Source organism: Falco naumanni, chromosome 4 (genome assembly GCF_017639655.2).
Source record: "Falco naumanni isolate bFalNau1 chromosome 4, bFalNau1.pat, whole genome shotgun sequence".
Classification (NCBI taxonomy): Eukaryota; Metazoa; Chordata; class Aves; order Falconiformes; family Falconidae; genus Falco; species Falco naumanni.
This window is the reverse complement of record NC_054057.1, coordinates 110,264,377-110,278,108: the sequence shown is the minus strand read 5'-3', so window position 1 is coordinate 110,278,108 and position 13,732 is coordinate 110,264,377. Positions and strand designations below refer to the sequence as shown.

Sequence of the window (13,732 nt, the reverse complement as noted above, 5' to 3'; positions counted from 1 at the left end):
GATGATCTGTCCAGATTTGTACAGGCGGGGTTGGTTTTGACAGCTGTTTTCTTATCTTCCTATTTTATTACTTTTCCTGTCATTGCCTGTAGCTGCATTTAGGTTTAACTTACCCAGGTGTGCTGCAGGACAGAAGAGAAGTGAAAACAAAATCCAAATTCACAGCTTGGGTTGGGTGTCAGGTTCGTGTCGTGACAGTCATTATAGACATTGTCTTTCACGGCTTTCGGTATTTCACGATTTCTCCTCTTGAAAGTTTCATTCTTTTGAAGTAATATGCAAAGTTTGCATAGTCTATGTGGTTTAATTGTCTTTTCATGAAAATTCATATTGCTCTCAACAAAGACTATGATATATTATCATTTAGCTGTTCGTATTGACATTTAACACAGCTTCTTTTGCGCGATATCACATAGCTTGTCTTTAGGTTAGCACGCAATTCTTCATTTTTGTATTTAATTTTTCTGTTTTCTTTCATGTTCTCCTCTCCCCTCTGCACGTCATTGATTAAGGTACTACTACTCTGTTCTTCGTAAACCTTGGTAAGATCCAACACACAGTGCTGTGCCTCCCCCTGGCAGTGCCCAAGGCCAGGCTGGACGGGGCTAGGAGCAACCTGGGCTGGTGGAAGGTGGCCCTGCCCGTGGCAGGGGGTGGAATTGGGTGCTCGTTAAGGTCCCTTCCAGCCCAAACCATTTGTCATGATTCTATGGTTATGACTGCTGTGATAGATGAAGTGTAATCTGTCTTCGTTCTCCTGCAAGTAAAATCATAGCATACTTTTCAGATGTTTAAAAATAAAATAGTTCTCAATCCAGGATGTTTGCATAGTGGTTAAATACCTGTGAACCTTAATGTCAATCTTTTTGCAAATGTTTTCGTGTTAAAAGCCTCCTAGAAAAGAGCTGTGCTTTAGATAGGAGAGAATTTGTCATTCTTTTCACTTTCACCCTCTTGTTAACAGTACTGTACCTCCCCAGTAACCTGGTAGGCACTGCTGCTGTGCTTGGGCTTAGTCCTCAAGTTACTCGAGGTGCTCAACTGCTAAGGGCAAGTACAGGGAGCTGCTCTTTTCCCTGTAGTTTCAACCAAAAGCAATGGCAGTGCCGGTGGAGCTGCCGCTCGTGCTGCGCGGGGCGTCAGAGTCGTGCAGCACTGCGCGTCAGGCAGGTAAAGCAGGAGGGCTCTGCAACCTCGGCAGCAATTGCGGAGCAGCTCGCCGGTTCCTGGGTGGAGGTATTTCCGTGTCACAAAGCCACTAATCTAACTGGCACCCTGATGAGCCTTTCTCTGTAAAACACCAAACCGAGCGGGGAGCGTGCTTGCCTTCTGACCCACGCTGCCCAGACCAGCGGGGGGATGGGGGCACGCGGAGCAGGGAAGCCGGCCGCCTTCCGATGTGTCTGCTTCGCAGGTAAAGCAGACGGTTCAGGGCTGTCGGTTGGCTTCTTTCACTTTTGTCTTTGAGTCACCTCACGGTGTATTTTTAAAAGTGTTTGTCGTGCTGCTCGGTGTGTTTGTAAGGGTTACAATCTATGGGCTTTGTTTTCAAAAATCAAAGCGGGCTAGACAAAGTGGCCTATCGGTCTGAACTTTGGTTTTCTTGCTTTTTGCCAGCTCAAATCATACCATAAAGTCTATTTAAAGATTTTGGGTTTTGTATTTATTTTCCACATCCTTGACCCTGACTGGTGAGCTGGACATTTATGTTTGCCTTGGCAAGCTCCAAGCTGCTCATCTAGGGCAGGATGAAAACTTTTTTTTTCTTTTGTAAACAAACTGTTCCTTCAGTATTTTCCATAAGGATTTCCACCACCATTTTGCAGCGCTTCTAGGAATTGAGAAAATCTTGCCATTCTGAGTTTTCATTTTACACAGCCTGTAGCACTGCATAGAAATGTTTGATTTTCTATGTTTTCTGAGGTTGAATTTGAAGAGCTTTTTTCAGAATGTTTTCAAATTCCAGAAATACTACATTTTGTCTTGAAGAGGTTTATTAAAGCAACAGGTCAGCGTTCATTGTTGCCTGTCTAGAAATGGGGTGGTTTGTATTTTTTATTTGTCTAACCGGTGCAACTGTGAACACTGACTGCCCCATTGTACTAGACACTGTATATATGTAAAATACCACTTTGTGCCCTGAAGAATTTATGGTCTAAATAACTGCTGGCGTTCTGTACTTCTGTGGATATATTTTAGTGGTCAGGATGTAAAATGAGAGAATAACTTAGGTCACTTTATGCCGACACACAAATTGTTGGGGAACAAATAAATTGGATTTTGTTTCCCACAGGAACAAAGGGCTGGTGCTGCTCCTTTGTGTTAGGGGTCTGGCGGCGAGGGCTCACCGGTTTGAGTGCTGTGTGCCCTGCAAGTGGCATTCTTGTTCTCCTAATCAAAAAAGGCTTGTCACAGTACTCCAGCAGTGTTGCTGCTAACTTAGGCAAGTTTGAAATGCTCCAAGTCAGAGAGGAAATTTTATATAGTATAGAATTTATATTATGATAATATTAAATCCCATTCAGAGCCAGGTACCCATGTTTAGTCCTCATCCCAAGCTACTGCAAGCCCTGCCAAGTGGAAGGAGGGTATTTGCCATAAACCTAAAAAAATAATCAGGAGAAGTCTTTTAAGAACACCCATGCTTTCTGGAAGAAAAGCTTGTAGTATATATTCAGAATATGTTTTCCCCTCACCCCAAACAGTTCTGCCTGCAAGTCCCTATATTTCCTTTACATCACGTGTTCTGCTCCCTGGTAACCGGTATGAGTTTATAACACTCACCTTAGCATGTTCACAAGGATACCAGATTTCGTGGTACTCTGTGAAAATACTTTTTTGCCCCAATCTATAATCTATATCTATATCTATAATCTATAATCTATAATCACTTACTGAACAAGGGCAAGTAGCAAAGTGTAAGTACAATTATATTGTACTGCAGAAGAAAAATCAACGTGGTTTTTAATTTTATTTCAACAACGGGAAAATACGAACGTCATATGACTTCTTATCTTTATGCTGCTGTTCTTGAGATCTAAAATTAGACTACAAAATGAAGTATTGGAGAACAATTAGTTCTTTATGAATGACTTGAAAATTTTCTGCAATTTTAATGAAGTATGCTATTTATTATAAGTTTTTATCTACATTAAGTATGTGCCAGTGAGTCAGCAAACCAAAACAAAAGGTCTAGTTTTAGGTCTGCTGCTCACTCTAAATGATAATAAATAGTAAGTAACCAAACTGAAAGGTCAGGAACAAATGCTGAAAAGTGTACATTAAAAAATGCCCCCAGAGTTAGAAATAATGAATGGTGTGTAGGTTGTTAACAGAAGAGAAAAATCCTGAATTTTATATAAAGCTCCACTGGTGTTAGTCAATAGTCCATAAAATGTTATTTATTCTTCCTTTTAAATAGTAATACTGATTTTATAAAGGTATATTAAAATTATATTGAAACTCCACAAACTAAATTTCCACTTCCTTTTTTTTGTTGCAGATCTGGGACATGAGTGATGATGAAACAGTTTGAGATCGGCGGGATGAGGTGGAAGATGACCTGCTTTGGACGGCAGCACGGCCTTTGATCCCTTCCTTGACAAGTTAATGATTGCTTACCCGTGCTGACTGCTACAAATACAAACAAATATAATCCACAGTTTGACACTAATATCTTCACATTAAAAGCAGTATGTTATGGATATAACTCTCCACATGTTCATTTTTATTATGTAAATAACTAAAGCAATGTGGTTATGTTTAAACCTCTTTTTTTTGTTTTTTGTTTTTTGGTTTTTTTTAGTTTCTGAATATGGCTTACATGTAAAATACTCTGCCTAAGTAAGCTGTGGTGTTTTATTCGCCCCAGTTTTTATTTTGCTTGTCCATGGACGTGTCCGAGCAGCATTTCTAAATGTCTTTTTTCATCTTTCCCAGATTTGTGCCCCTTTAGTTGGAATTTATTGTTAAGATGGAGAACATCCTGCTATCGGGAATTAAATCCTTAAAAGAAAGCAGGAGTAGGTAAGAACCTACACCTACTGCCTACACCACGTTGCTTGCTGTTTCTAGGTACATGTTTATAGTACAACTGATAGTTCTTGCCTGTGTCAATGGAGGTGTTATTCTCTGTAAAGGTCTCATAATTTCATGCTATGGGAAAAAATGTGGTTTGACTTATTTTTACACAGGAAAGACCAAAATGCATTGGTATCATGATTAGGGGCCCCTGAAGTTCAGAGCAGGCTGTTATATAGTAAAAATTGCTTTGTGGGGGTAGGTCATTGATACAGTCAAACCTTGTCGAGAAATGCTTAACCGAAATGAGAAATCGGTTCTCTAGCTCCGCTATTCTTGGATGCTCTCACCCAGTACTTTACAGGTGTTTTAAAAAAAAAAAAAAGAGCAATTAGGGTTTTCATTTTGGTTGGGTTTTAAGTTTTTCCATTTTTGCAGCATCAGGAATGGCTTCAGAGATTATAGCTGAGCACAAACAGTAGTTAGGAAAGCCTTGAGTTGAAAAGATAACTTGAGAAAAAAGGACTTGTAAAAGGTCAAAGTACATTACTTTAAAGTTGAAAGTGAATATTGTTTTTTATCTTGGCATAGGTTTTAGAAGTCTATTTGCAGTCCCTTTTAGAGCTGTATATTGTGGGGATTATGGACTAACTCACTCAGAAAACATGCAAATCACTTTATCTGTCAAGCAGTCTTTATTTCCTGTAAGTATTACGAAAATTAGTGGGTCAATCCAATTATTTTAGTTTCTTCCTTAACATAAGCCCTGAATATTTGGTGCAGATAATTTCCCAGCTTTTCTTATGCCACATCAGAAGTTTTGTCAGGTCAAATTTCCATAAAAACTAAGATACCTGCAACTCCCATGTTCCAGTCATAAAGGAGCTTTATGGAGAGATGCTGAGGTTTGCGTCAAGTGTCTAAAATAGCTATTGTTTCTATTTATTTTAACTATGATATTCGTTATATTTATGTGATTTCTTAAGTAGCCTTAAGGGAATGTCTTGTTTAGCTAACTTCATTGTAATATAAAAATATATATGAATGAAATGTATATTTTTGGAAGACTAGTAATCGCAGGAAACTGCTCTTTTGGTGGTCGGGCAGTGAACAATAAGATCGATAACGTGCCATGTCCATTTTAAAGCAGTTTGTTGATGTACATAATTAGTTATGAGCTCAAATGACTTCCATTTTGTTAGCCTTGAATGAGTACGAGAGCGGTTTAAAGGAAGCGATCGACATTTTTATCCTTTGGAGTTGCTAACCATAGAGAGTGAAAGTCTCTTTTGCATTTTTTGGTTATCTAAAACTTGAAAACTAGAAGTCTTTCTGAAATCTGGTAAATTGTTTTAAATATCTAAAAGTATCCTGTTAAAGTCACATTGTAGCTTTGCATTGGCGGTATCTAACTGTAGACGTGTACAAGATCGAAAGGTTCAAAACTCAGGGTTAATACAACGTTTCCTTACCTCTGTAATTTCAGTAACATACAACTCTCTCAGGCTGAGCTGTTTCCTGTACATATGCTTCCCAGATGTCTCTGATGTTCAGAAACACTTCAGTTTGACTTGGAATAACTTCCGTTGTCTAACTATAATGTTGTTTTCTTTCTCCTTGCGGACGAGCGTTGTTCTTGTTTTGCTTTTACTCAATTTCTTGGCATTTCACTGAGAGAGAAATCCTGAGAAGCCATTCAAATGAATGAACGAGTGCACATTCAAATACTATTAGCAGATAAGCACATTTATTTACGGGCTTGTATGCACTTCATGGCAGGATTTCAGCACAGTCCTCAGCTCCAGTTATCGCCGTTTAATGGAAGAAGCTAAACTTTACCTTGCTTCATGAAGGAGGTACCATTTAAATTCTATTTGTGCTGCCATGACCTCCTAGGCATCAGTGAAGGGCCCAAACTCATACTTCTGATGTAGAACCCAACAGCTACCATGGCTTTTCAGGTAAACCACATCTGTTGGGAAGAGGGAGCGAACAGCCTCAGAGAAACCTGCTCCACTTGGCAGAAATGCAGTAGCATTCTGTGGGAGTGGGGGCGTGGGACTGTGTCTCACAGAAGGCAACTGTGACACCTTCGCATCACATCTGGGGACATTTAACAAAGACCACAGATCTCAACGGAGAGCTGTTGACATCCTTTTTGTGCTTGAGTATTATAGAAGCTCATGGATTGGGAGCCTCTCTTTTCCTTTCACACTTCTGCTGACTAGAATTTTTCTTCAGTGTCATCCCTTCAGTGTGTTTGCCGGCTGAATTCTAGAATGTGTTGTGGAGTGGTACCACATTCATGGAAGGGAGGTACTTGAGATTCTGTATGAAAGTTTTCTTCTTTAAAACACCCCCTTGCTTTTATCCTTGCTTTCACAGTCTGCTGTTAAGTCCTCTTCACCTGTGTCATGGTCTGTTGATTAGGAATAAATTTTGCCTAGGACATGCCCTTTATACGGTGTGTAATTAATTGTCTCAGCACCGTTACAGCCAGCAGAGTCATGGCCAGTAGGTGGTTCAGCTCACATGAGAATCTGTTCTGTGAAACATGGGGCTAATTTGAGTCTTCAGACTTCAACATAGGGCTCTGTAAGGGAGAAAGGGCACAAATTTGAAAATTACACTTAGATCCATGATGGCCCAAGCAGGTTGGTCGAGAAAATCACCAAGGAATGCAACCGTAGGATGTACATTCCTAGGAAGCTGATGACTCTCAAGAACTACAGAGAGATTCTGCTTCAGTAGAAATCAGCACAAGTTATTTTGCCACTTAAAGGAAACTGTAGAGATTGCTCCAGCCCTTAACATTGTAGAGCTTGACCCTGGAAAAATTCTTCTCCCTTCCCTGTGTTCTGTCTGGCTTTGGTATTGTGTCCTCTGAGAAGTCCAGTGACATGAACTAAAATTTCATTTTTGTTGTCTTTGATGCTCTTACTCCACTTCCTGTGAAATGTTCTTTCCAATTCTGTTTCTTTGTATAAGATTTGGCTGCTCACCTTAAATATATTCAACAGAACTATTAGAAAAATTGAATAATTTCCCATACATAAGCATTTTCTTTTAACTTCTCACTCGTGCTCTCATGGAAAACTCTTACTGAATTGGGTTTTATGTATTTCTGAACTTTTCACTAGGCACTGTAGAGTCACGTCACAGCACTTGTTTTTCCGTCTTACTGAACGAATTCCTTCTGCATGTACGTTAACTAGCCCAAATGGAATTGCTAATAGAATCATAGAATCACTGCGGTTGGAACAGACCCTTAAGATCATCGAGTCCAACTGTAGACCTAACACTGCCAAGTCCACCACTAGCTACTCCATCGTTGCACTCCTCTGGAATAGCGCTGGGCCACGAACAGCTCACCCAGCTCCCAACTTTCCGCGGAGTTTTCCTCCTCTTTTCCTAGCCAAATCGCAGACGCAGTGAGAGTGCCGGGATGTGACTGAGAACAGACTTTGGCATGCAGGGCTCTCATTAGTGCCATAATGTGGGAACAGGTCACTAACCTGATACCAGCGTTTGGGCTCTTGATCAACAAACTCTGCCTGTTTCCTGCAGCATCATTAAGAGCTGTGATGGAATCCATGTGGGTGTTTTTATGTAGCTTCTCTTTATAACCATCTCTTAAGAGTTCAAGGAAAGCCTAACTCTGTAGTCTTACGGGAATAGGAAGGATAGCTCGCATTCTTTCAAAAATAAGAGATGTTGCCAGCTAACATGTAGTCACAGCCTTCCTTGTCCTGCCGCCGGGTGCTGTGCGGTGCCGGTCCCACCAGTGCTGGACGGGGCAGACAGCCGTTCTCATGCTCTCCATCCAGTCACCTTTGTGCTGGCATGTTGCACCAAGAGTGCACAGTAGCTGAAGAGAACATAAACAGCTAGATGGTGGCATTTCGCCTTGCCAATTTTCCGAATTTTTATACCAAATTTGTTAGGGTGTTGGTTGGGGTTTTTTAATACTAATGCAGTACTTTCCTTAGAAACAAATAAGCACTTGTACTCCAAAGAGAGCCATTAAAGAAATACTTGCAACGTGGTAAACTTGAGCAGACTTCCTAAGAAACATACTCTGGAAGACATCCCAAGCCTGTTACCGTAATTTTTTCTGAATCTTTTGACATGACTTCATTAATTCCTTTTATTCCCCTTTCTTTTTTTTTTTTTTTTTTTTTTTCAAATAAAAAGTTCCATGCAGATGATGTGCTCATGCATATCCTGCCAAAGTGAAACTTTCATTCAAGAGGGTCTTGTGCACCTTCTCTCTTGTAGAGCACCTGGATTAACTGTTTTAAAAGACAGAAATACCGCGCTAGAAGGACTTTGGACTGTCCCAGTCTGGCCCTGTGTCAATTCCTAACCTACGACACCTACCTACCTGGCCCATTTCGGTTCCAGCTCTTTCCCTTGCAGCTGCCTGGATCGTCTCCAGAACCCTGACGGTGTTTAAAAATACTGTGACAACACGCAGGTCATGCTTTAGGTTTGAAGTTAATCTAGACTTTTCCTTTCTATTACCACTTCAGCTCTCCAGTGTCAAAATTTCTGAAAAGTTCTTATTATTTATTTTTTATCAGTGCAGCGCTTGACAGGTTTTGATATAAAAAGCCCTAACAATTTGTTGACAGTGTTTTCTTTCTCATTTCACTGTTATTGACATACTTTTGTCTGCTACCGCTGACACTATCGTGACTCTTCATAGGGCAGGGGCTGAGGAACGGACGGACCATGGGACCCCTTGCTTTGTGGCAGCGCTACTCCTAGGTTGACCCAGAGAGGTGAATGCTCGTTGCTTTTTTTCTTAACTTTTTGTTTAATTCCTCAGCTGTACAATGTATGGAAATTGGATCTGTGTACTTGGCAAAGAATATCTATGGTTTTCATTCCCTGGGTCAAAGAAGCTGGTCTGTTGCTCCAACCTGTTGTTTTGCTGGCGTGTTGTTGACTGTTGGTTGAAGTCACGTAGTGTTAACCGGAATGGGCTGGGGCTGGGGCTCATTTGGAGCCGCTTTTCTCTTAAGTCCGGTAGCTGAAATTCAGCAATCCGTATTCTTCCACCAGCCAGCAACTAGAGATTTGTCCAGGTTGTAGTAAAGTCTTCGGAATGAGTCACTTGAGGATTATTTTAACCTGGCCAAGGAACTTGGCACTGCAAAAGGGAAACTGAAGCTACTCCCAGAAGAATTAATAGCCATAAGCTTGGGTAGCAATGCTGTTAAGTACCTTAAGGTATTCTATATCTTAGGGCAGCAGTTTTTTCACCTAATTTCCCAGTTCAGATGATCTCACCCCAGGATAAGGATGCAGTTGAGCACTCCAACCGTATATAATTTCAAGTTCTAATTATTTCCTTCAATAATTGACAATATTATCTGCCTGTTGTGACTTAACATAGCATGTGTTCAAATCCGGTGGAATTACGTTGTAGGACACTCTGAAAAGCTCTTGCCGGGATGTTGCAGATGAAGTGGCATGGTCTCTTTCTGCTTAACCAGGCCTGTTCTCCTTTGCCATTGTAGCTTGCTGCTTCCTTGGGCTTGAGGATAAAAATGGGCGATCAGGAGTTCTAAAAACAAACATGTTAAGTTTCCTGGCTGGCATGGAGTACGCACTTATCCTTTCCATCTACTATAGCAGCCTAAATGCCTGTTTCCTCTTGTTCTTTGAATAGATGTTTATATAGGACATTGATATAAAGCACAATGGACTTTGCCTCTGGAACTGAAGGTCACATGCACACGTGCATTTCATTTTAAATGCTAAAAATTTCAAATTGCTTCTTAACAAAATATTTTCATAAGCTAACAGGAAAAGACAGAAGCATAGATACAGTGTTGTACCACTGCAAATCAAAAGCACAATTCTTTAAAACTTAGTCTTTGTACCTTTCCCATGCATTTACTTTCTGTTCTTGCATCTGTGACTGTGGATTGCTACTTCACTAGTCTTTGATTATCCAAAAATGCAGGCTTGTGTGTAACTTTAGGCACCGGGGTATTTGGTTTCTGTGAGATCTCTGCAGAATGATTCATTGCTTGATTTGTTAGTGAAATATCTTATGCACTAGGTAAATAAGAAAGGAGAGACATTACTCTGGTTACATTCTTCTGGAAGAGGTCAGTAGTGTTTTCCTGTTTCTCCTTTGGTCTGATGTGTGCACCCTCTCAAGAGCCTGGAGTTGATGCATCCCTGTGAGGCAGTGCTGCAGAAGTCTGGTGCATTTGAAATGCAAGCGAGCGTCTCATTTCTGGAATGATTTTACTTTCTAAATCAAAACCAGTATGGGCTAAAACTGCACAAAGGAAGGCTGCTAAAATTGTTTCCGCATCATGTCAATAGGCTGGGAGGAAAGGCAAGAGCCATGGACGTTTGAAGTCTGGCCCACTCCGAGTGCATTTAAAATCTACATTTTAACAACTAGTAAATTGGTGTCCTTTTTCCTTCCCCTCACGCTTTTTTCTCTTCTTGTGAATATCCCCTTCGCACCCCCAGTGCTCGGTGCCTCCCTGGTAAGCGAGGGATGTGGGTGACCACCCAAATTAATTTCCAGTAACAGACTTCTTTCAAATTAGTGTAAGAAGCAAGGAAACGATAAAGTAGGTATGATTTTGCTTGCAGGCTTTGCTTTGTCTTGAAGCGTCTTTATTTTGATTCCATGCTTCAGAGCCTGACTTTTATACAGTGATCCTGTAGGTGTTGCCGCTTCCTCAGGAACCAGTGACTCAAGCGATGTATAAATGAAATGACATCACCGGCAACTCTTGTTTGAATTGCCTGTTTCCTAAAGAGGGACTGTGGGGTTTTCTTTTAATACTTGCAGCTTTGTTTTGTTTTGTCTTGGGTTTTTTTCAGGGGGGAGGGGATGAGGGGTTGTAACGGTCTAAGGCAGCCTTGCCGTGATGAGTAACCACACTGCATGTGTTTTAGCCTTTGGAGACATTGAAATCACCGATATTGAAGTTTACTTAAGACAGGAGATCCACATTTCTATGCAAGCTATTTATGAATGAAATAACTGTAATTAGGCCTTAGTTGAGGTTCTGTTGTTATAAAGCGTTCTTAAATCGCTCCTGAGCTGGGGAGGGAGGGGGGTGGGAGGTGGAGGGGAAAGAAAAGATCTGAGCACAATTTTCCGTTATTATTTTGGAAGTAATGCAAACAAAAGAAACGTGTGTTCTTACTACTGTGCCAGTCTAATGGATCTCCATCGCGGCTCTCAGTAGGGATCAGCAGATTCTTGGTTCAGTGTTTCCTTCCCTGCAACTGATACTTTGCAGTGATAACGCTGGATAAATACATGGTCGAAACGGGAGGAGCCGGAGCAAAGTGCTGCTTTGGAGCATCCCCCAGGGCAGCAGGGCAGTGGTTGCAGCAGGTGGGCAGGGGTAGGGGGGCAGGCAGCTGCAGCATCCACATTTCTTTCGTGGACAAAACCCCCAGTGATGTCACAGCAGGAGCTGGCGGTTGAGCTGGTGTTAAAAGTAATGTCAGGAATTCTGGTCATCAAAGGAATGTGGCAAGTCGGATGTCTGTCTAGGTCATTTATTCCTAGTGTTCACGGACAGGCTGTAAAAGCGTTGCACTTTACTCATTATTGTCATGAGCAAAGGATCACTGGCATTTTGTTTAAATAGTAGCAGTTTTGGAACGCTACAGAAATACAGCACCACGGAGACTTTAGATAGGTCCGTTGGGCTGTGGTGTGGTTGTGTAGGTTCTCACAGAGCCGGCAGTGCCGTTGTGGGTGCACTTTAAAGGAAAACTTAAAAGTCCTTGTATTCAGGGAGGTGGTGTCAGTGACTGCCATAGGTAGTGGTCTTTCTTCTATTTATGTGAACCTCTGTCAAACTTCAGCACTGTTAAGAACCACGTGATTAAAAATTATTTTTCAGATGTCACACTAAACCAAAGTCCTAAAAAAAAAGATTCTGTATTTCTTTTTTATTATTATTTATTTCAGCCTTCCTAAAGTTGCTGTTCAGCTTCCTTTGGATCCTTTGTTTTCTAGATTACCCTTGTGCCGGGGTCATGCATGCTTTTACCGAAAAACTCTTACTCAGGTTCCACCCGATGGCTGTGAGAGCACCAGTTGTATATTGTTACTGGAACTAAGTTGGGAATGCTTTGAGGTGATACATGACATAAATATAATAACACTGCACGTATTTGGTCACACAGATACAAAGACAGTTTTCCCCTAATTAAAACGTTTACTGTTGTATGTCTCTTGCATGCAGTTAGACACTACCTGTGATTTTGTCTAGGGCAGTAGTTAGGAATGAGTGAGCTATACATACTCTGCCCCACAAGCCCTGCAGGGCAGCAGCTGATGTATAGCATGTAGCTAGATCATCCTCACCAGCTGCCTGATACGCTTACATGCTAGGGCTCTCAGAAATCCTGGGGTAAGACAGTTCATTTACTTGCTAACTATACTTTGTTGAATAGGAATTCAGTAGCGTTTAGCAGTCAGATATTACAAACTTAGGATAGGCTGCTTTGTAACCACACTGATTTGCAAGGGAGAAACAGGGAGCAAGTCAGCTGGTGGGTGTACGGCATTTCCCTGTTGCTGGAGGAATTATAGTTTCATTTCCAACAATGATGATATCTGTTACTTAATGTAGCTTCCTGTTGTTAGCATTTGGAAATGTCATTAAGAGATTCTGATAGATAACATCAAGATGTCCAATGCTTAAGAGTCAGCTAGGAACAGAGAGTAACAACATACCTGGTGATCTGAGATACTGCAACAGAATGGAAAAAAACGTGATTTAAATGTCACTTGAATGTCAGGAGGGGCTGACATTCATTGCATGAGGATATGCAGCAGAATGTTGTTTCAGAATATGGCAAATTGCTGTTTTTAAATTAGTGTGTTGCTGTGGTTGTAGGCGGTTGTGGCTTCAGAAATTTCCTAAGCCATAACGTTATGTTCCAGCTTTCGCAGTTTGGAGATTAATTAGTTACGATGATTTTTAAAAACACTGCTGATACAAAGCAACTTTGTCCTCTCCGTAATAGTCATAGGCAGGGGAAGATGGGCTGAGGCAGAACACAGGGGCTCTGCCACAGGCCTCTGGCGAAGCCAAAGAGAGTCGCGTCACCTCCGCCTGCCACCCACTGCCCCAGCTCACTCGGCAGAGGCTGGTTTGCTGAGTAAGTGCCTAGTAGCAAGGCCGATCCCAACCGAGTCAGCCAGGCAATAGAAGCGGTACTAGAGATGGTACAGGACTGTCCGACCTCTACCACTGTCTGTTAATGCCTCTCAATGTGATCGGTTCGGGCAAGTTGTTCAGAAGTGGTTAGTGACCGCCACTGGCCTCGCGTTTTGGATGCCCAGCTCGGGATGTTCTAAGCCAAACTTTGATGATGTGTTAAACTGGGTTCCGGAATTCTAAAAGGAGTCTGATTTCAAATGTAAAGACAATCTTACATTAAGCATGTATTTTAAAAACATTATGTATGTAAAAAAGGATTAAATAAATCTGTTGTTAACTTTTAAGTGCTTGCCGTTTCAGTTTTACTTTTTCTTGCATGTGTGTACTGGGAGATCTGCCTACCAGGATGAGCATTAGGTTTTGTGCAACAAATCAGCTAAAATACCACAGAGTCACCAAAGAGCTGTGTTTTTCTTGTGGAATGAAATACAGAAAAGGAAAAAGTTAATTGAGTGCACTTTTTTTTAAAATGAGTTTCTGGTTTT

General features: G+C 41.2%; 1 protein-coding gene across 4 annotated transcripts in view; it reads left to right on the top strand.

The window, feature by feature from the left end:
- Positions 1 to 13,531, top strand: part of ATG7 (autophagy related 7) — a 122,491-nt gene extending 108,960 nt beyond the window's left edge. For 3 of the 4 annotated variants that reach the window (XM_040591003.1, XM_040591004.1, XM_040591001.1), the window contains one exon: positions 3,503 to 3,704. In XM_040591003.1, the coding sequence (XP_040446937.1) occupies positions 3,503 to 3,535 (33 nt within the window). In that variant the 3' untranslated portion in view covers positions 3,536 to 3,704. Of the gene's footprint in view, positions 1 to 3,502; positions 3,705 to 3,939 lie in introns of those variants that run through there. The other variant, XR_005827452.1, reaches the window with a different exon arrangement.
- Positions 13,532 to 13,732: the final 201 nt, after the last annotated feature.